The following is a 20,970-nucleotide window of genomic DNA, read 5'->3' as shown; positions in this document are numbered from 1 at the left end:
TTTTTTTAATATATGCAATTTTCCAATATTTTCCAGTATTTTTTCACATTTTTCACATACAAAATATGACTTTTATTTTAACTCAGTTCTAGAGCAAGTTAAAACACTGGAATCAAATTTCTGCCAAAAATTCTCCAAAAAAGGCTGCTTCCCTTCACAAAAAAGAGATCAAGCRAAACAGCAATTTATTTCAGCCTTTAAGTGTGGATCATACTTGACTGCTTCATTTTCATGAGAAAAATCATTCTGTCCTTTCCTTCAGAAGTGAACACTACTGAGGACCTAACTTAACAGCTTCCAACTCCCATATGGAGGCGGCTATACCAACTTTCAGGAAAAGGCTCTGAGCCCAGGGTGTCTTTTCTCCAAGTAGYCCCACCGCTGAGGTAAGATACTGACTTTATGGATAAATTCATCCTTCAGTAGAAGAACAGAACTTACCATTCTGGATATGCTGTTTCTCTTCTCCCATTGCTTGATGAGAGTCCACTCCTTTATCTGTTCTAGATGCATTTTTCCCTTGAGAGGCTTCATGTTTGCTCACCCCAGTTTGTTGAGTCCCGTTCACATGATTCTGATTGGAATCCGCACTTTGGTTTTCTCCAACATTTGGTTCTTTGCTATTTTCTGTTTTTGCTGCTGCTGCATCTTCTGCTGGCTTCTTCTCATCTTTTTCTTCTGTTTTCTTTTCTTCTGTTCCCTGGTGAGCATTTTCCTCTGCTTCTTTCTTAGCTTTTTCTTCTGCATCCTCAGCAAAGAGAGAAGCAAAACAAGAAAAGAAATCACGATTATCAGTAAATTTGACAGGAATGATACAACATATGCATCTAAAACCACTTCAGCCCTCCACATGCAAACAACTTCTATTTAGATACATGTAGAAACTGACTTGGCAAGGGAAAAGGAGCACAGAATAACATAAGAAAAGTTTCTAAAAACATTTCATGTTGACCTAGCTGTATATTATGTGCATGTCCATTTTTCCCACATAAGGTCTACCTTTGCAAATGGGTTTCCTCAAAAAAWTTAAAAGGAAAATTAAAAAGAGATATTAGCTATGTAAGGCTTTAGGAGTGAGGAAGTTAGTTTCATTTCTGACATTCAAGAACCTGTCACACCAAATTTAGTTTTTCTCATACTGTGCCCTGTAACTTTAAGCATTTAARAACTCCTGGTTCTTTGAAAATCCACTTTGTCTCCCTGATGCCAGATATCTTCCAATGCCAGCTTCCCAATCTTTTCCTTTGCACTTACTATTATCCTTTCTTTGTAACTCCATCCTTTCTTAGCAGACTAGTATATTGCTACCAGTACCTGCCCTTCCATCCCAAAGCATCCCACAGTCACGCACAAATACGCAAAAGTATAAAGCGAGAAGTGAATGTTAAACAGTAGCAGCATCTCAAATTATTGCCATTCAGATAAAAACAAACTCACAGGGAAGCCAATTTCCCCCATTTAAAATACTGCTCTTGTTCCTATCCAAAACCTGTGTCCTGGTGCCACAGAAAATACTTAACTAACGTAGGCTATAAATTGCTTTGGCTCTAAGTTTTGAGACGGCTACCTTTCTAGCTCAGGTGGGCAGCACAGACCCAGGTGGACTAAGCTACAGGGGCTCTGTGCTGGTTCCTGGGCTGAGCTGGGAATTACCACAGAGCCACGGTCCCACAGTGCCATGCTCAAGTTGATAAACCCAGCCAGGATACACAGGCTCTAGGCAAGTCCACTATAGATTTCTCCCTTTCCCATGATGAATAAGGAGTTAGACTGCAAAAGCAGCTGAGTAGCCCAGAATACTCTTAATTTGAAGCCAGCAAGTAGAATATGTACATCCTGATGTCTGAGAGACTGTGGAAGCAGATGAGTAGACTCTACAAAATACTCAGCGAAGTCTACTTCAGTCCTACTGAAGTATTCCTGACACCTCCAGCAAAGATGTTTGCGCCCTAAATGACCAGAGGTTTCGCCAGGGAACAAAAATTACAAAAGAATTTCTAAGTATCTTCTCAAATACTTCTAATGAGTGAATCAGAACCAGTTTTGAGAAAAATCTACCAATGATATACAAAAGAGAAAGGGAGAAAGCCATCTTTATACCAATCTGTATTTCCTTGCCAGCAGCTAACTAAAGTTAATTAATTTTTAAATGAATAAATTACGGCTCACATGAAAATATAATTAAATTAGATATGAGCTTCCCTCACTTTATTAATCATTCCTGAAATCTATGGTAGCTTCCATAGACAGCCCAGCTATGCATGTTGATATTTTGCCTGAAGACTTATGGAATGCAGAGGGATTCTTCCCATTTGAGGATCTGAAAAAGACTCTACGTTTTGCACCTGAACCACAGGAGAGATTCAGCTCCGGAGACCGGGTTTTCTTAAAGTACCATCAGATGAGTACCTGTTGTCAAAATTAGTGTCAGAAAATGCTTTAGTCTACATGGTGCTTTGCACATCAGGGTGCATGTTTATTCCGGCTTTTAATTTGTAGCTATTTAATGATGATCCTTTAAGCAAAAAGAGTTCAGCAATAAACTCACTTACTTAGCCCATACAGTTGAAGACATTTGCCATAAATACGACACTCAGGATAAAAAAAACACACTGATGCCCTTCCCAAAGGGAAGACAGCAGTCTAGAAACTCTTGAACAGTAACACTAACATATATTAAAGAATAACAACAACAACAATAATAGATGGTTTTCCTTTCCCTATGTCCCCCAGTTGCTATTTGTTGCTGAACAACAGTTACTTGCTTTTTCTGTCCTTTAATAATAATTCTTATTTTTACCACAGGAGCATCTTGCTGCTTTGCAAAGACACTGGTTTGACAGGGGTTGGCAGCAGAAGCCCCTGCTGAGTGGCAGGCCTGCTGCGTATGACCAAGGAAGGCTGGACAGACAGAGGGAGGCACAGAGATTGCTGCAAGTCAGGGACAAGACAGCAGCAGACCAGAGCGTTTTAACTCTGGGGCACCAGGGTCCAAGAACAGCTCCTTAGTTCCTAGCCCATATAAACATATGCTGAGGCTTTTGTTTGGCTAAATCTTTCAGGATAAAAGAATACACATATTGGCACAGTAAAGGCACTCAGAAACACAGAAATTATTTGAAAACCTGTAAGTTCATATGACCAGAAGCTTGAACTGTTCTCCCTATCTCCTACCCTTTGACACATAAATTGGGGCCCTGATCAGAGCTATTGGTGGTGAAGTTTGGCAAAAAAAAAAAAGTAAATTAAATAAGCTATTCTGAGCTGCTAAAGGTTGCCAAAAAGGTAAAGATAAAATTATCTATTCAAGGGATTCCCCATGTCTAATAGTGCAGACTGATGAGTTCTCTGCTCTGCAGTCATAAATTAATTCTTCCTTAGACCATCACGAGCTGCCAGAAGGATTTTTTTTAATGAGGTATTTAAAAATAAAACACTTTCCAGCAAAAGTATTAATAACTAAACATTTATTGTAGGGATAGCCTGTGAAGAATGGGTATGAAATATTTTATCAATACATATTACCAGCATTTTTTAAGTAATGGGCATGCACATCTACTTGAATCATAACTTGACATTTACAAGTGCACATTTATAAAAAAATCTTTATGCAAAGCAGTCACTGCAAATGGGGAGAAAGCACATTTAAAAGTTAAATATCCAGAATCTATTACAGTCTACTCCATGTATTTCTTTTAAGTGAAAGGTAAGATATATACTATTTATTTCCCCACAGGACTCTCTTGCATATAAGATTTTTATCTAGTAGATCACTAGTAGATAAGCAAGTACCATAGTACATGTGTTAAAACCCTTAAAAATAGTTAACTGTATTGGCTTCATTCATTCAATACTCACATACTGTGAGATGCTGACCAAGTTAAACACTTTGCTTGTTTGGTTAGCTTTTGTTTGTTCATTCCAAAAAGAATACCCGAATTAGTAAATATCAATTAAAAAAATAAAAAGCATCCAAAAAACTGCCAAATAAACAAATTTTATGTTGTGTTTTTGTTTTTATTTTATTTTTCTGGAATAAATAGACGGGCTTTTCCCGAATGGCGAATTTTAATCCAAAGGAAAATTTAATTTCATTAATGTTTGCCCTTCTGCACCTACACACAGGCCTTTCAATTGGAGAGGAACAATCTGCTCTGGAAAATATTAGAGCTAAGCCAAAGCTTGCATCAGTCCTGAAGCAAAGGCCACAYAATGCATTAAAGTCAAGCTTATTCCATTTATATAAAATACAACAACTCCATTAAATAAGGAATTGAGTAACAAGCATTCAGCTCAGAGGAGTCATTGTATCACAGTTTCACCAAGAAAAAAAAAATCAAAGATACATTCCTTCTTATTTTGTTCCAAAGCCCATCTAAATCACTCTAGGGTTTGAGGAGGTCTCAAGGCAACTGAGAAAACCTGAAGGCAGGACAATTATACCTGTCATTCTCAACATATATTTCTCTCATTTCTTCCTAAAGATCTCCAGTAACAGTGATTAGCAGYCATCTAACTTATTATTACATTATAATCATCTGCTAATTATTTCTCAACAGCCAGAGATACTAAAAAATAAAATAAAATAAAATAAACCCCTTATTCTGCAGTAGCAGCAGATGTCTGAAAACTGCTTTCTGTCTTCTCAGTTGTCTCTTCTTCAGGACAAACAAGTTRCTAATTTTTGAGATGCCTTATAACTTGCTTGACTTTGCTCTGTATAGTCTGCAACTGGTCCATATCTTTCCTGAACCACAGTGTCCAAAAGTGGGCTCATGAAAGAGCCTTACTAACACTGAAAAGAAGGGAATATCACGTGTTAGGAGCAATGCTTCTGCTTACACCTTGAAATCTTATTTTGTTTAGTTGGTTGATTTTTTTTTTTGCAATAGCATGATGATATTCTCCCTAGTCAACTTGCAACCAACACAGTCCCTACATTCTTCTGAARTATTTGCAGTCCTTCTCAAATTCATGACTCACGACTAAATGCAGCACACTTTGTAATTCATCATCCAAACTACCACTGCAAATCAAATCCAGCAGTGAATCCAGGGTATGTTGTCATTCTCCCCCAAACTATCGTTCATACCTCTTCCTACTGAAAACCACTRTCTAAATATACTTTTCCAGCTATTTTTGCACCTACTCTAGATCTGACTCACCAGTTTAGGGGACCTCCCTTACAACTTCTTTTTTTTCTACTTATTGTCCACATCCCTTTCATCATATACACCTACACCACATAGAAGAGAATAAGGCACAGAGGAATTATAATATTCCCATCTTTCTGAATTCACTGTAGGTTGTTGACCTCAAAAAGCAGATTCTTTCAAACTTGAAGTGMTTACTTGGAGAAGAATTTCACTGAAGAAGAGCTTGAAGAAGAAGAGGTCAAAAGATTTTTTATTCTTTCATTAAGAAGTCTTGCTGTTACCTTTGGTGGCTTGCGCTTTCCATTTCTCCCGATTCTGCTGTACCACCTCAGTCCAGGTGGCTTTAAAACATTTGAAGTCCACAGTGAGTATGGAGCAGTTGAGTGAGGCACTTCCTTCTGACCCAGTGCTCTTGACACTTGATCTTTTAACTTCTGAGGGACTAATGCTGTTCAGACTGGCAAACGAGATCACATAACATAGCAGGAACCAGTATATCATACGCCCAAATACAGCTAAGAAGTACTAGCAACTATAAATCTAAGAAAGTTAACAAAGTAAATCAGCAAAAATACACAGCTAAGCTGGAACCCCTCATCTTTCCCTCCTCCTGCACCATGGTAATCAATGTTAAAACAAACAGCACAAGCTGAGACAGTAAAAGGCAGCCTTTCCCTGCTTATTTTTAGGTGTCCTCAGTCCCCAAGAAAAAGAATCACTCAGAGTTGCCCAGACTACTTTTGCTGCCTATTTTCACTCCCTAAATATTTATTGGAGAGTCAGACATTTTCAGAAAGCCAACATGTCAAATAAGAAGCCTCCTAAAATTCATCAATCGRAGCCATTGGCACCAGACTGCTTCTGAGCTTGTGCAGAGCTTCAGGGCRTCAGGTAAGGCTGAAATCAGGCACTCATTTGAGTTACAGATCCTGCAGTTCTCCTTTAGGGATGGACACTTCATTAAGTACATTTTAAYAGAGACAGTAAAGTAACTGACAGGGAAAGAGAGCAGTGGTCACCCTTTGCATACCAACCCAAGGGTGAATAAGTCACCTTGGAGAGGAAATCCTGACTTCAAGGCCCTGCTCTAATGAAGGACCACCAAATACGTGGTTCTTAAATCCCRAGACAGAGTCCTGTCCATGAAAATACAGAAAACAGGGGAGGGAGTTGGCAGGAGGAGGATGGACAGACACTGCCRTCTTCCTCTACTCATTTCTGGTGAAGGTATCCAGAAATTCAAGAGTCATGGCACCTGAAGGAGCACAGGCAGAAGGGAACATGACTTTAGCTTAATAGTGAAAGCGTTYGGCACTGAGAGATCAAACTTGCATTCTGATCTCTGCACCATGGTGTTACACCTTCCTGATGGCAGAGTGGGTTGAACAAGCTGAGACTCCTTACATCCAAACCAAGGAAGCACCTTGTCTTTGGCATTASTGAATGAGAGAGTTCACCAGACTACATGTCTACAATCATTTGTGTTCACTGCCTTTAGAGGTGGGTCTYAGGTTTATGGCAATCTCCCTCTTCACCCTCTCCATCAGCAGGAGTTTCCCTAAGACACAATCACACCAGAAGGTGAGCTGCCATGTCCACAATGTGGATATCAGGCTTGAGACCTTATGGCACAGAGGAAAACAGGGAAGTTGGGCATAATGGCAGTGCACGCAGTTATTCACCTGGACCGCCTGAACCCCGACAAGCCGGAGCGGGAAGCTTCATCGATGAGCGGCGTTACAATCTTCTCAGTCATGTCAGTCAGCACAGTAAAAGTGGGTTCCACAATGAAATCGATGAAACCTGGGCAAAAACATAGGCAGAGACAAGCAAGCAACAGAAGGATTTATGTGAAATCACTACTTCAGAGATCACATACAACTTCACAGCAAAAAACACGGAGTAAAGAAATTATACGCTGAAAGAGGAATCAGGGAATGCTGCAAAGGGAGAATGGAGTTGTACATTAATCCTTGACCCAAGAGCCCAATAGCTGGATTTAGTGTGCAATAAAAGGCACCTCTTTAAACACTGAAAAGAAACACTGGCAAATCAGAGCGTAAATAGAAGCATCAGAACTTGTTTAATATGAGAAGAGTGGTATTTAAGCCAAATTCCTGGTGGATTTGGATAAAACTCAGTTTCAAAGATGATATCTCTAAGAGCAGAAAATTAATATAACAGCAATAATACTRGTAATCTTTGCTGGTGTAGAGTTACATGAACACCTCCCTTACTGCATATCAGCGGGTTACTGTGAATATTCTCTTCTGAATCCTCGCCTGGCTTGTTCTTGTTGATAATAAAACAGATGTAGATGCCTTTCTTCATTTTTAATATGAAGAGCGAAAGGACAAAGAAACAGCCAAATCACTCCTACCTTAGTATACAAATTGCAGAGATGAATAYGGTTCTGATCTGATTGTTGGGAAGAGGAGACTGGAGATTCCTGTAGCCATAAACTCATGTACTGAAGCAATGTGCAAGTTGCACAGAGAAGTTCTGAGAGTGAAGGCCTTACAGGACCTTAAATCTTCCTTTAAATCTTCACTTGTGGCAAGAGCTGTTCCCTGAGGTCAACTTGGCACTTCACTTAGTAAATTCCTTGCTGCTGGAGGTATGCAAGAAACCAGTGATGCCCTTGATCCCTCTTAAGGCACATATCAGTTCAGGTCTTTCACTACTAGACCTTAACTTTGCAGTAGGATGTCAGATGCTTGGTGCCCACTGATGTGTGAGGACATGTAGCATGTTCACTTCACTCTACACCAAATGCTTGTTGCAAAGTTTTCCATGAATACAGGGAAAATGGCTTAGGTCGTGGCTTCCAGCCCTGTGTTACCTCTGGGGCCTATGGCGCTGATTTTAGCTCTTCTACCAGGCATACCTGTGTAACAGCCACTGGATTACCAAATAATCATAATTCTGCCCCACGGTGCCATCACAGAACAACCACAGGAGGAGTAAGATGTTTCAGAATCTGCAGCCGTGAGGCAGATTTTCAATGACATATTGGTTCTTTATTTGAATCTCCTGATGATGCCCATATCTGGCTGAATGAGGGCTGTCTGAGTATTCCCCTGTAATCCACACAAACTATGGATTCCTCAGTTTCTCCTTTATGACTGCAGTATAAAATGCCCTTCTCTAACCTGTAACCATGCAATTTCAAGCTTGCCTCCAGTTCAACACGGGGTTTGCCTGAGGATATTCCATAAAGTTGATTTTTAAAAAAAGCTCTAAGAATATATTATCAAATCATATGTTTAAATATTTGGTCATGACCAACTGTGGGAATTACACAATCATACCATTATAAATTTCTGTGGCAGGCTTACGGTATACTTCCATGGCAGATCCTAGTGATTCTGGCTGATAATGGAACAACAAAAGGAGGACAGACCACACTGGCAAAGCATCTGAATTTACACGTTTTAACATAGATCTATAGTGCAAAGCAGCTGAACATCCTTCTAGTTCCATTCCCCTCCACTTCTGCATTTTCCTACTTTTTCCTGAATTTCTAAAAGATGGGTATTTTAGCCTATTTTCATACTTAGCCTAATTAAAAATATTACTTGCAAACTCCTAGATTTGCATTCATTAGAATGAAAATTCTGTAAATTTTGTAAATTTGGAGAAAATATGCAGTACAGAACCTTTCAGTCTTATCTGAACACGTGATTCATACGCCTCTGCAACACTGAGATGGTTTTATCCATTCAAATTTGAGGAAGAAAGAATTTCCAGGGAATTAATTAGAAATGTAAGCAGTATAAAGCCATGACAAGAAACTGTGTGCTGGATCACAACCCAGATAATCCCAAAGTTCATATAACTTTTAAAATACTGGGAATTGCATTGACTGAGAGTAGAGTTACGTGTGTCACAGGAACTCTGAGGCAGGCAGGCAGGCACACACATATACGTGTGTTCATATACGTGGATTTTACTTTGATAAGACAGAAGCAAGGGTGGTGAAATTATTTCTCTAGTGAAGGAGAGCGTACATGCTAAGATTTCCTATAATCTGAATAAATTATTCAGTTCYATTACCTTTGAATGAGTATTATTATAATAAATTAAGAAACATAGTCTGTTATAACAGAAACAACACTTGGGACTTTATTAATAATTATGTGGCTTATGTTATATTCCTAAGATCATCCAATATTCCCTCTCTTCTAAAGACACAATGACTTCAATATTGTAATTCAGTTTGATAATTAAAAAAACAAATATCAAATAATAACCTGAATAATATACTACTAGAAATCTACTGATGCTAATCGGTTTATCATTCTTTTTCTTGTTCAATAGCATGAGTGTGGTAAATATTCTGTACCCCAGTAACCAGGATGATTTTATCAATTACTGCTGCACTCTGAGATAGGGTATCCCAGGCACCTATCAAGAGTTTATTTTCATTGCAGCCTGAGAATATCACCATGATGACCAGTGACTACAGAACAGTTTCCCTAGAGGCCACTACAAAAAATCAGCAGCATTCAATCAGCCTTTATCCAATGTTTTCTGAAGCTGTACTTTTCTTTTTTACCAACAAAAGGACAAAAATAAAAGGATGTTGCTACACTTATCAGCTGCAAGAGAGGATGATGACAGCAGAGACTGATCTCCAGTCAAACAAGATTCCCACAGTCTGAGACGGAAAAGCTTTAACTCTTCTAATACTCCTGTTGCAAAACACAACAAACACAAACTCTTGAGCTGTTTTCCATTGCAATTTGCTTGTCTCTCCCACTTTGATTAGAAGCCTCTCTTCCAAATACAAATCTCATCTGATGGAGCTTATTCTGAGCACTTTCTTTACAAACTGAAGTGACAGGAAAGAGAAAGTCTTTCTTTTGAACAGATCTTTGCTGCTAGAGTGCTTCATTTCTATGGAAAACATTCATACTGCAAGGCCTTCAGTCTGCATTCCTGAAAACCTTTCATCAATAAAAGTGCTTGTCCACTCTGTTTGTTCCATTTGCACAGACCTTAGAATAGCAARGCAGTTACTACAAATAAGCTGAGCCACCAAAACAGGATTTTTAGGCTTCATCCCTGACAGAATCAAAAACACAATTTTATTTCACAAATGACAGATTATTTTTATTTGTGTAAACTGATGGCTGCTTGCTACAGATAATAGCACAATTTGGAATTCATGAGGTACTTTCTTCTGCAAAGAAATGCAGTGATTACTGTTCCAAGGAACTATTTGTTAAAGCTATTAATCAGACAAATAAATGGATAGGAACAGAATATTTCTCCAAGAATCTCGCTCAGAATTTRGAGAGACTTACCTCAAGTACACAGGCAGAAAACGTAAGAGGTTTTGATTTAATAAAGCAGGTGTTATAGAAAGACATTGCCAATATGTGCAGCAGACTGAGAACCCAAAACTTTATAATATCAGAAGGCAAGATTTATATAGTAGCCTATTAATGTCAATGGATTACTAAACTGCACAAATCAGATATAATGACAAGCAGTGTATAACTAAATAAGGCTGCCTTCATATACTGATGGAGTATAATGTGTAATTGTGTTGATGATGGTTTAATTTGTCATTAATTTTGCAGTGGCTTGGCAACAGATATCAGTGCAGAAGTTTCTTGGCTCTCCTGGCCTTCCCAAGCAAAGGAATATAGAAGAGAACAAGCCAAATTGCTTTTCCAAACACACTGCGACCCTATGCTGGGGCTCAGACAGGCTGTGTGGGATGCACAGCTCCTCTCCACTGTAAGAAGCGAGSGATATGCCTGCAAGTAGCTCACATGAATGCAGAAAGACATCTCTACATGCCCTTCCCTCCCAGTCATCCAAGGAAAGAGATCGTGTTTTCCCAGTGAAGAGCAGGAGGAGTATTCTGCCTAGGAGTCCTCAAGACAGGCTTTAGCTGATACTGTAACTCTTAAAGTTTGCTGCTGCTTTTCTCCACCAAGGTGCTGACAGAGCACAAAAGTCCTCAGCAGTCATGTTGTGCTCTACATGCATAGCCTCTTTTCCGAGTTACTGTTGCAGAGAGGTAAATGCTACAAGTTTGGAAACTGGGCCAGTCCTGCTTAGGGCTTTTCAAGTTCAGATTCTTGGCTGAACTGCCTAAATGTCCAAAGCCAGGAAAGTCTGKGATGGAGTCACCTCAGAGGATGGCTCGTCTGATGAGAACAATGAAGTACTTTTGAACAGGAATGTCTCTGAGCCACAGATGTGAATTTGAACTTTCTTAAGTTCAGGATATCTTTATCTTTTTCTTTGGCCAGACCTTTACAGCTCAGAAGACAGCTGAGAAACTTCATACTTGCAATTCTTTGTTTGTTTATGTCCTTTAAGACATTTTCTCACTGCTTTTTTAAAACTAGACCCATTTTTCTCATTCAGAGGGTCAGTGTTTTCTTTCTTGCGTTGTTCTATTTGGCACCCTATTCCATAGTTGAGGTTAGATGACCATCACTCGCTTTCTTCTTCACTTGTTTCCTAGGGATAAAGATTCACCCACAAATCTACTTCTTCATTTGTCTTTTCTTGCTCCTGACCTGAACAGGTCTAGCTTACTTAGCCCCTCTTTTCTCCCCAAACATTAGGCTTGTTGCTTCTTCCATTTCCTAATTTTTCACTTCATAGCTGGAGAAGAGGTAGAGAAAGTACTATTGATGAGTCTGTAAAAAATCTCCTCTGCTTCTGAAACGATGGAGCAGAAAAAGATTTGGTATTTGCTTAGGTTTGGTGGAAAACATCAGTTCAGCTTGAAACACTTGGGGGGCAAATATATGAAAAAAACGTAACAATTTTCTACAATTTTCTTCAGGTTTTCAAAATGACTGACACTAGGGTTCTAAACCCACYAATGATAATCATACCACAAAATGTTGCCATACACACCTCATCTTCACAGCTCAGAAAACCAAAGTGTTAGTGTGACAACTGCACACTGCAGGTAGCTTTGCAGTCACGTTAGAGGTAACTTGATTATCGTGTGGAACCACCACCATAAATTAAATGGCTCCTCAGCTTTGAATTGTTGATCTGGAGAAAATAATGCCATTGCACTTTATTTCCCCTCTATAACCTAATCGCAAATGATGAGAAATCAATGTGATCTTAGTCCGACAAAAGGAGTAAGTTTGCTTTTAAGGTGCTACTTTGAATGCACCAAAAGGGACATACCTATTTGAGACTGAGCAACCATAGTAGACTTGCGGTCACACAGTGGAGAAAAGGGAAGCCCTAGTTCTGCTTCTTTGTCACCCTGGAGAAATAAAATTGAGAAAAGGTTAGGAAAAGGCAAGACCCATTGCACTTCTTTGATATTTTAGGTGATTACTGTAAAAGCCTCTCATTTTACTTTCTTTAATAAAGCTTGTAACTTTTTTTAACACAAATTATCTGTAGAGAATTTGAGACTGGTTGGCAACATTGCAATCCAAAGAAAAGTTTGTGAGTTGAGCATCTTGATTCCAATCTTTTGTCARTTCTTCCTGCCTGTTTGCTATCTCTATGCATCAACTACGCATCAASTGAAAACACCTCTAGAGCACAAGAACACTTCCCAGCACAGTTCTCCAGAGAACCTAGAAGAACTCAGTTCTCAGAGACAATCTTTCAAGAGAAAACGTCAATGTCAGGACATGTTCTTTTTGGTCTTTCACAAGACCAAAGGAATTCACAAGTCATGGCTGGCCAAACACAGTTTTCTCAACATTCTCAACATAACTCCTTAAGAGCAAAACTCCAAACACTCATTCCAGCTCTCAGAACTGTACGTCCATTTCCAGCACTATATGGTAGAAGCATCCCTTAGCAGATCAAGAGTTATAACCTCATCTTTGCCAGACTTTCAAGCTGCACATTCTCAAAATGTCCTCTAACTTGGTTCAGTTGCTCTAAAAGAGATTATACCGAGAAGACATAAGGGATGTCATGGTATCAACACTCCTTTCTGAGTATTCAAATTTTAAAAGTTTGTTACTATAGAATCAAYGCCTTAAATCAGCAGCTCACTTTAATTGTATTGAACTTTGTGCCACTGTTTCAACTGATGTCAAATGGAAGCTAAAATGGCCATCAAACTAACCAGAAAAAAACTTCTGTAGGCATAGGAATGGTTGACCTTCTCTTTTTGTGTTAATAGAACATACATGAAAAGGTGGGTATAATTCCTGTTAGATTTTTGGATGGAAAAACAATCAAATTGAAGTACAATTCTGCTTTACATCAAGAATTTGATGTACAAACCTCAGGGTAAACCAGAAACCAAACACAGAACCATTTCCAAGTAATGTTCCACTTATGTGTCTGTTGCATCTCTCAGAAAAGCATCTCTCAATGCCAGCTCTTACCTAAGCTTCTTTCTTCTGTTAGTCCTTGTGCCTCTTAAAAACCTCAGCRCCTAAATCTCTTTAAAAGGGAGCCCCTAACCTGATTCTGCTCAGACAGATAATTGCCTTCTTCTAAGCTGCTTGGCAGCTTCCTCATAGCTACCAAAAGTGCATTAATAAAATAAATTAATTCCTGCAAGATATTTGCTTTAAGAGATGCTCACCATAGCTGCCAAATGTCAACAAATCAGTACTGTATTTAGCACAATTCACAGCTACAGCATGGTTACTTAGGGTAAGAAAACTGTATGTCACATCACAWAATATTTGGAAAACTATACAGCTGGAGACTTGTACTCATACACGTTAAGTCAGGCTTTGTATCTCTGTAGAGCATATACCAGAAGGGATGTGAAAAGCTCTATAAAGAAGTGAACATCTCAGCTGAGGCCAGACCAGTTCCTTAACCCTATAGTCACCTATTGCACTATTGCTGTCACATATGGATTTATTTATTGATTATTATTTTATATAGTTATTTATATATTTATTTATTTTATATTTTATATAATTTGTTATTATTTAACTTCAATGAACTCTAGCTCACACTTCAGGGTAAATTTGTGCTTAAGGACTTTCCTGAAGATGAAATTTGTGCTGCATCTAAATTTGAACTAGGATACAAGATTTACACAAACTTTATCTAAAAACAGAGGTATTTGTAATTTAAAAATAAAGTAGGATTTGTTGGCTGAAATTAATTATCCTCATGAAAATTGAAAATAATAATTTTCTCTTCACTACACTTGTAAAACAGATCAAAAAATGTATTTTTATGTTCTCATATCTGGTTAATCTTAAATCCCTCACCAATCTTCACTCTACAGTGGTGTATTTTATCAAATCTAGTATCCCTCTGAGCTGGGAAAGAGTAAATATGCTCAGTGGCAGAGTTTCCCCTAAAATATATATGAAAATCACCCTCATTACATAAGCCTCCTGTGTGGCAACACAGAGACAACTGCAGCCGTAATCCACCTTCTCCCACATAGTAAATCCATTCTTAGTTTGAAAAACAAATTAAAGAATTCATTTCTAAGCAAAGCTTTGCAATGTCCTCATTAAGAAGAGATTCCCACAACGCCTTTAAAAATGATACCATTTTAAAGTTTTGTTCAAACTTTTTTAAACTGTTATATATTTTTTTTCTTTTTTGCATTCAGTTTTACTACAAAACATGAAGTCATTGAACTTTGGAGGAAAATCAAGTAATTAGTTTTCTGCTTAGTTTAGTAATTCATATTGATGGAAARTATCACATACACGCCGAAGTGGTCTGTTTACTTTTACTTTTTTAAGATAGCTCTTTAAATGCTTTTAATTAGTCAGCTGTGGGAGCTTACAGTTATCACAYCGAGCTTAATGATTTGTCTAGATTTGTGGGTCTATCAACAGAAAGCCCACTGTGAACTATAAAGTAAATCAGTTCACTTCATCTAAAGTAAGGGTAATGCGTTTTTCTTATCTACTACAACAATATACTTACAGCTCTCTAAAGTATAGCTATCCGAACCTATTTTCTGTGATTCTACACCTAAGCACAATGTCAAATAATTTTGATCATTAGAAACACGTACTGAACCTGTAAGATTAATTGGCCCAGCTTAGCTTCCCAAATCAGAATACTTGCTACAAAGATAACACCTATATCTACAAGCATGTTCCCAAGAAATGTAATAAGCAGTGCCATAGGTATCAGATGAGAAAGGTCTATATCATTTAGAATGTTCTTCAGAAAATCAGGGAAAAAGATGGGTCTGTATTTTCCTACTTCCATGCCCAGTTCTACACACTCCATCTGTGCTGCAGAAAAGCAAGGGAACTTCCTCAGCTTTACCTGTCTGAAGAACTCCTCCAGCAGAGACATTGTCCAGCGATGATGGAGGTCCCAGGCCTTGGCTGGATGACTGATATCTGCTGTATGCAACAACAGTGATAAGGCTTTCGGCTTGTCAATTCTGAAAACCCAAAGGATCAAACAAGTTAATTGTCAGCCCTTGCACTGGAGAAGGACAAAAATCTCACCTAAAGAGGGAAATGAGCCCATTAGAATCGTTGGGAAGAATATTAATGGACTGAGTGTTCACAAAACCTGACAACTATGAAAGATCAAGTGTCTGACTTCTCAGATATACCCTTCCCGTTGTAGCACAGGCATCAAGTGCAAGAGAAACTCAGCCTTGCTGAGGTCCTTTCCTGGGTTGCTTGTCTCTTTGAAGAGTTGCAGTGTTCCCCATTCCAGCTGGGCTATTTTTATGCCACTCAGAAGAGGATTTAGTCCCTACTGTCTTAATTTAGTAGTTTGGATCTGATTTTACTGGCACTGCTGAGCCTACTCAGTAACTGGTAAATGCAACGTGTTCCACTGATAAAAAACTAGTGTGCAGTCAGAAGAGGATCCTTGCACTGGCTTCTACAGAACAAAAAATCTGACAATTTCAAAAAACTGGGGTCCAAGAACCCAATACATAATGCTTTGGGGGAACAGATAGGTTCAGCTTTTAATTCCAGTTTTTGATTGCCTGAAATAGCTGGAAGAGCTGTAGTTCCTGAGAGGTCATACTGGCTAGCTGCATTTTGGTCTGATATAGGTACAATCTTGGCAGGCTTTAGGCAGAATTGTATCCAAGGTGAAAAACTGACCTTCACTCAGAACTTTCTGCATTGTATACTTTCTTGAGGAGGGTATGTGTTGTAGACAACACACTCCAGCTCCCAGGGCCTCACTGGGGAAAAAGAAATGGTCTTCCCCCCTATTGCTCCATCAGGTTTTTTTTCCAAGTCCTTCCCCTGGTGCATCTCAGATTATTTTTGTCTTTCCTGTGATCATGGAGCAGGCCCTTGCAACAGTGGCAGGTGCTAACATCTGCAGAAGGGTGATGCAGAAATTGAGTTCTGCAGAAGTTATAGCCCTGAGTTATAATCAAGTTGTAGAGGAAGTCACTCAGCCCCGCTGGATCATGTCCTTGATATTATCTTGATATGCCAAAGGAAATGACCACGAAAGCTTATCCCAACATTGTGACCTTTGCAAAGCTTTGCTCCATCAGCACAGACTAGAGATGGGGGATAAGGGATGTCAGTCCACTCCTAAGCAAATTCATTTAAAAAAGCAACAGCAGAAATACAATTGGTGTGGATATCAAAAGAGAGTGAGGGCCTCTGGAGAGGTGTTTTTGAAGTCAAATAGTGGCAATGTACCAGCTGAAATGTGACCCCTCTCTGCACGGTGTTATGAAGTGACTCACCCTTCTGGCTGCTGCAAAGCGTTCTTCATGGCTTTGATTTGCTGGAAGTGACAGGACATATCAGTGGCCAACACCATCTCAATCACTAGTGCTCTGAATTCCCTTTTGGATGGTATCATGATGAGAGGAGCAAGGGAGAAGAAAAATGAACAACAAAATCAGGCACTCTTCAGTTTCTTTTGTGTCTATCAGCAAACTATTGCCAGCACTTCTGCCTTGTATGTCATACTTTCTGTTATTCCTCTTTCAGGTAGGGGGAGAAAGATGAATATTTTCTACAAACACAAAAGTGCGAAGGCTGTGATTTAAGCCAGGTGGCTAACCCTTGCAAAGAGAAATCCTAGAAGTTTGTGAAGAGCCCACTACTACACTCCTTCTTTAATTAAGCACAAAATTCTTGAATTGATTTCTTATATAGGATATTCTTAGAAGTTAGCAAAAAGATTGTTTACAGTCTGGACATGAAGCATGTGAACTTTGTAACATGAATTTCTATCAAAATGACAAAAAATAGATGTTTTGCAAACATTAATATCTATGTTGAAAGTTTATTTACTCATATTATTAAAGGAAAAACAATATATTAAAAAGTTGTTCTGTTATATGCAATGTTTGCTTTTGTTTGTAAAATACATAGAGAAATCATCTTATTACCATGTATCAATAATCCTTTCCTATAACAGGAATAAAATTATAAATCTCTAACCGTAACCTAGGTACATTTTATATTATTACTGATCCTAATCAATCTACCCATGCTTTAGAGTATCTGTATTACTTGCCTGATATTACTCAGTGTTACCTGTATGAATTTTCTTTCAAGCATACTAAGTAAGGATCTGATTGAAATCCCTTTGAAAACAATGTGGATATCTTAGAACTTTTAAAATATCAAAACTCCCTGATCTAACATAAAATAAAAAAATATTTTCTCTCTTTTTTTTTTTCAGTTCAGCTATCCACAAGTTAAAGCTGTAATAGAGGAAAAACAGCCCAAGGTTAGTGTACCAGCCTGGTATTTGGAAGATTCAAAACAGGTCATTTGTCATTTAAAAGTAAAAGTTTGCTATTCTTCTCTTCATGAACCTTTCATGGAGACACAGTCTATTTTGAGCATGTCTCCTTTGTCTCTRGTGGCTATCCTCAAGTTCCAGCCCCCAGACTGTTGCACAGAGACCCAAGACCACTGTGCTCACCCTGTCCCACGAGTGGTAGGTAACCGAGGGCACCCCCAGCAGTCCTGCGCACATGTTACGATGGCATCTGCTGGCCTTGCTCTTTCCCCACCGTGTTCCTCATTCCCAYCCTATGTAGAAGCACTTCCATAGCCAGGCAGGGCATTCAAGCAAATGACACGGCTTCAAACAAACTTTTTTTACATTATTTTGTTTTTTGTTTCTTGTCAGTCCTGGGTCAGTTCCCTGGTCTGGTTCACTTCCCAGTGGCACAAACCCTGCCTTGTCAACATTGCCAAGAGGAGGCATAAGAGGAAAACCTGCTTATTTCAGCAGCAGCGCCAGCATACGGCAACTGAAAGTGCTCGTGGAGTAAGAACTTCCAGCCCCACAACTGCAAAGTCCACGGGTTCACTCCAACTCAGAGATAAAGTGAAAGCCAGTGTGGGTGAATTTGGGCTGAAACGTAACTGTGAGCCCAGAGCAAACACAACCTAGAGTACACCACCAAAGTATCTATTTAGTCTCCCAGCACATGGGGACACTGACACATCTCTACTGAACACACACATTTACAAAGCCTATTCTTTCCTACAAGGTGTCAGAGACTTCTGTGCTCCAGAAGACCTTGGAAATGTTTTAAATGTTGCATTTTTGAAAGTAGCCTGAGAAATGAGGAGCTAAAATCAAGTTGGCTAAAAGGCCAATATTGGTACAAAATTCAATGTTYTGTGACAACAGAAGTGCAGTCACATGAAAGTCTCCCAGCGATCTGTACTACTAAAGAGTTACATTAACTTGGGGATGRGTTTTCTTTCAGGTCCCCTTAAAGGAAGGTCCTTTGTGGACCCAAAATCTATTTTACAAATCTGGCTGTGCTGCTCAGCTGACAAATTATGGATTTGAGGATGTCTTGTTACATTTTCAGATGTTGTATCTTGCAGTAGAATGTACATTTCCCTGAGRCCAGAAGCTAGGGTACACCACATTCTTATATCGATAACATATCATTCAGAAGTTACCAAATTTGAAAATAAATTATAAGATAATTTGCCCAGGCCTTTTAATAGCCCCTACAGAATCTGAGAAGGGCACATTTAGATGGAGAGGGCAGGCTGTTAGGGAACAGGGGCAGGAAAAGCAAYAGGACAAGAGACAAACCTGGACTTTTCTGTTTTATTTTTGTCGCATGCTGYATAATAACTTACCCTATGGCCAATGTCACAGTTTTGGGGTTTTGGTTTTTAACCAATACTGTGCAAATTATTCTCATGAAAACATGGTATCYGAAATAGCCCTATGAGCAAGTACAGCAACACTTTTATGGCATTTTACTATCAATTGCTGAAATAAACTGTAGTTGACTTTACATCTAAATATTTCCAAATCTTCCATTGGTCCATCTTAGAAAATATCTTTATTTGCTCTTTAAAATAATTACTTCAYGGCTTTATCTTTCTTACCAATGYTGCCTCATGGAAYATTACATCACTTTGTTGGATYCTTTTTTGGATATAGTTGTCCTCTGTATCATAGAATCAYAGAATCAGTAAGGTTGGAAGGGACCTCTGGAGATCATCTAGTCCAACCTCCCTGCTCAAGCAGGGTCACCTASAGCATGTYAGACAGGGTTGCATCCAGGTGGACCCTGAAGATCTCCAGAGAAGGAGACTCCACMACCTCTCTGGGCAACCTGKTCCAGTGCTCCRTCACTCTCACAGKRAAGAAATTCCCCCTCACGKTCAGGCAGAACTTCCTGTGGTTCAATTTCTGCCCATTGCCTCTTGTCCTGTCACAYGGGACAACTGAAAAGAGTTTGTTCCCGTCCCCTCGACACCCTCCCTTMAGGTACTTGTACACATTGATAAGATCCCCCYTCAGTCTTYTCTTCCCCAGGCTGMAGAGRCCCAGCTCTCGCAGCCGTTCCTCAKAGGGCAGATGCTCCAGCCCTCRGATCATCTTYGTAGCCCTAYGCTGGACTGAAKCATTTCTCACCGYGGTGCTGCATCCTAGTGCAGGAGTTGCACTCCCAAGAACTCATGAGAAATAGACAGGAAAAGGTTGTTTCAGATCATCTAATCCATACCCTAGGAACCAACAGGGCGATCTGCAGATTTTGTCCATTTTGTCCAGTTGAGGTCTCAATTCTTTATTCTCCTGGAAGCTAACAGATGAAGGAAGAATGCTGCCTCCAGGAAATATTTTCAACGGCTGATAGTCACTGAAGATGTAACATTCAGATGATGCAYGTGCCTATCCTCGATTATACAGCCATGCATCTGGTATTATGTACAAATGAAGGCTCTGAGCAAAGCTGTCTTTAGACAAAACCATTCAAGGTTTGACTCTACAGTCTCCAAAGGAATAACATTGACTGARATGGAGTGCTCAGAATTATCTGAGGGACCAAACCCCAAGCAGCTTTACTGACAAATTTAGTAATGCTTTAAAGGTTACTTCCCAAAGCTATATTCTGATATAGAGTTAAGGAGCTAAACATTTTCCAGATGCCTTTTTAATCCTGTACTTGACAGTAAAGGGCTTGCACTAAATATGCTCTGCTTCAATAAACTGCATGGAAATTATTAACAGTGAAATACAGTGCCAGAAATGACATCTACAACAGTGTCTTGGAAAGCATCTGTTCACTTGGAGTTTATTTTCTTAATTCAGTGTGATCTGTTTTTGTTATAATTTCTTCATTTACTTGTTGATGACTTGTGCAAATGGGATTCATCAAATAAGGCAACTCAACTGACTTTCAAATATTTAATAAGCAGCAGAGGTTTTTAAAACAGAGAATAAAATGTAGTTTAAACACAAGTAAGCCTTCATCTCTTCTCCCTGACTATAACCCAAAAGGTAACTTTCAGGCTCAACAGCTTACCCTACAAAACTTGTGCCCATCTGTTTTTCCACAATAAAATCTAGCCAATATTTTCCACATTTCTTTCCTGAAAATACACTCCCTAACTAGATGACTGAATATCACAAAACAAACCAAATC

General features: G+C 39.0%; 1 protein-coding gene across 6 annotated transcripts in view; it reads right to left on the bottom strand.

Moving 5' to 3' along the window:
• PDE1C (phosphodiesterase 1C) overlaps positions 1-20,970 on the bottom strand; it is a 359,821-nt gene that overhangs the window by 84,684 nt on the left and 254,167 nt on the right. For all 6 annotated transcript variants that reach the window (XM_085303991.1, XM_085303982.1, XM_085304009.1 and 3 more), the window contains 6 exons: positions 16,789-16,890; positions 15,378-15,498; positions 12,330-12,411; positions 6,839-6,959; positions 5,438-5,613; positions 442-741 (listed from right to left, as the gene is read on the bottom strand). In XM_085303991.1, coding sequence (XP_085160117.1) covers positions 442-741; positions 5,438-5,613; positions 6,839-6,959; positions 12,330-12,411; positions 15,378-15,498; positions 16,789-16,890 — 902 coding nt within the window. The remainder of the gene's footprint in view (positions 1-441; positions 742-5,437; positions 5,614-6,838; positions 6,960-12,329; positions 12,412-15,377; positions 15,499-16,788; positions 16,891-20,970) is intronic.

Source organism: Rhea americana, unplaced genomic scaffold, assembly GCF_003343005.1.
Source record: "Rhea americana isolate MKP2758 unplaced genomic scaffold, rheAme1 scaffold_100, whole genome shotgun sequence".
Classification (NCBI taxonomy): Eukaryota; Metazoa; Chordata; class Aves; order Rheiformes; family Rheidae; genus Rhea; species Rhea americana.
This window is presented reverse-complemented; position numbering and strand designations above follow the sequence as displayed.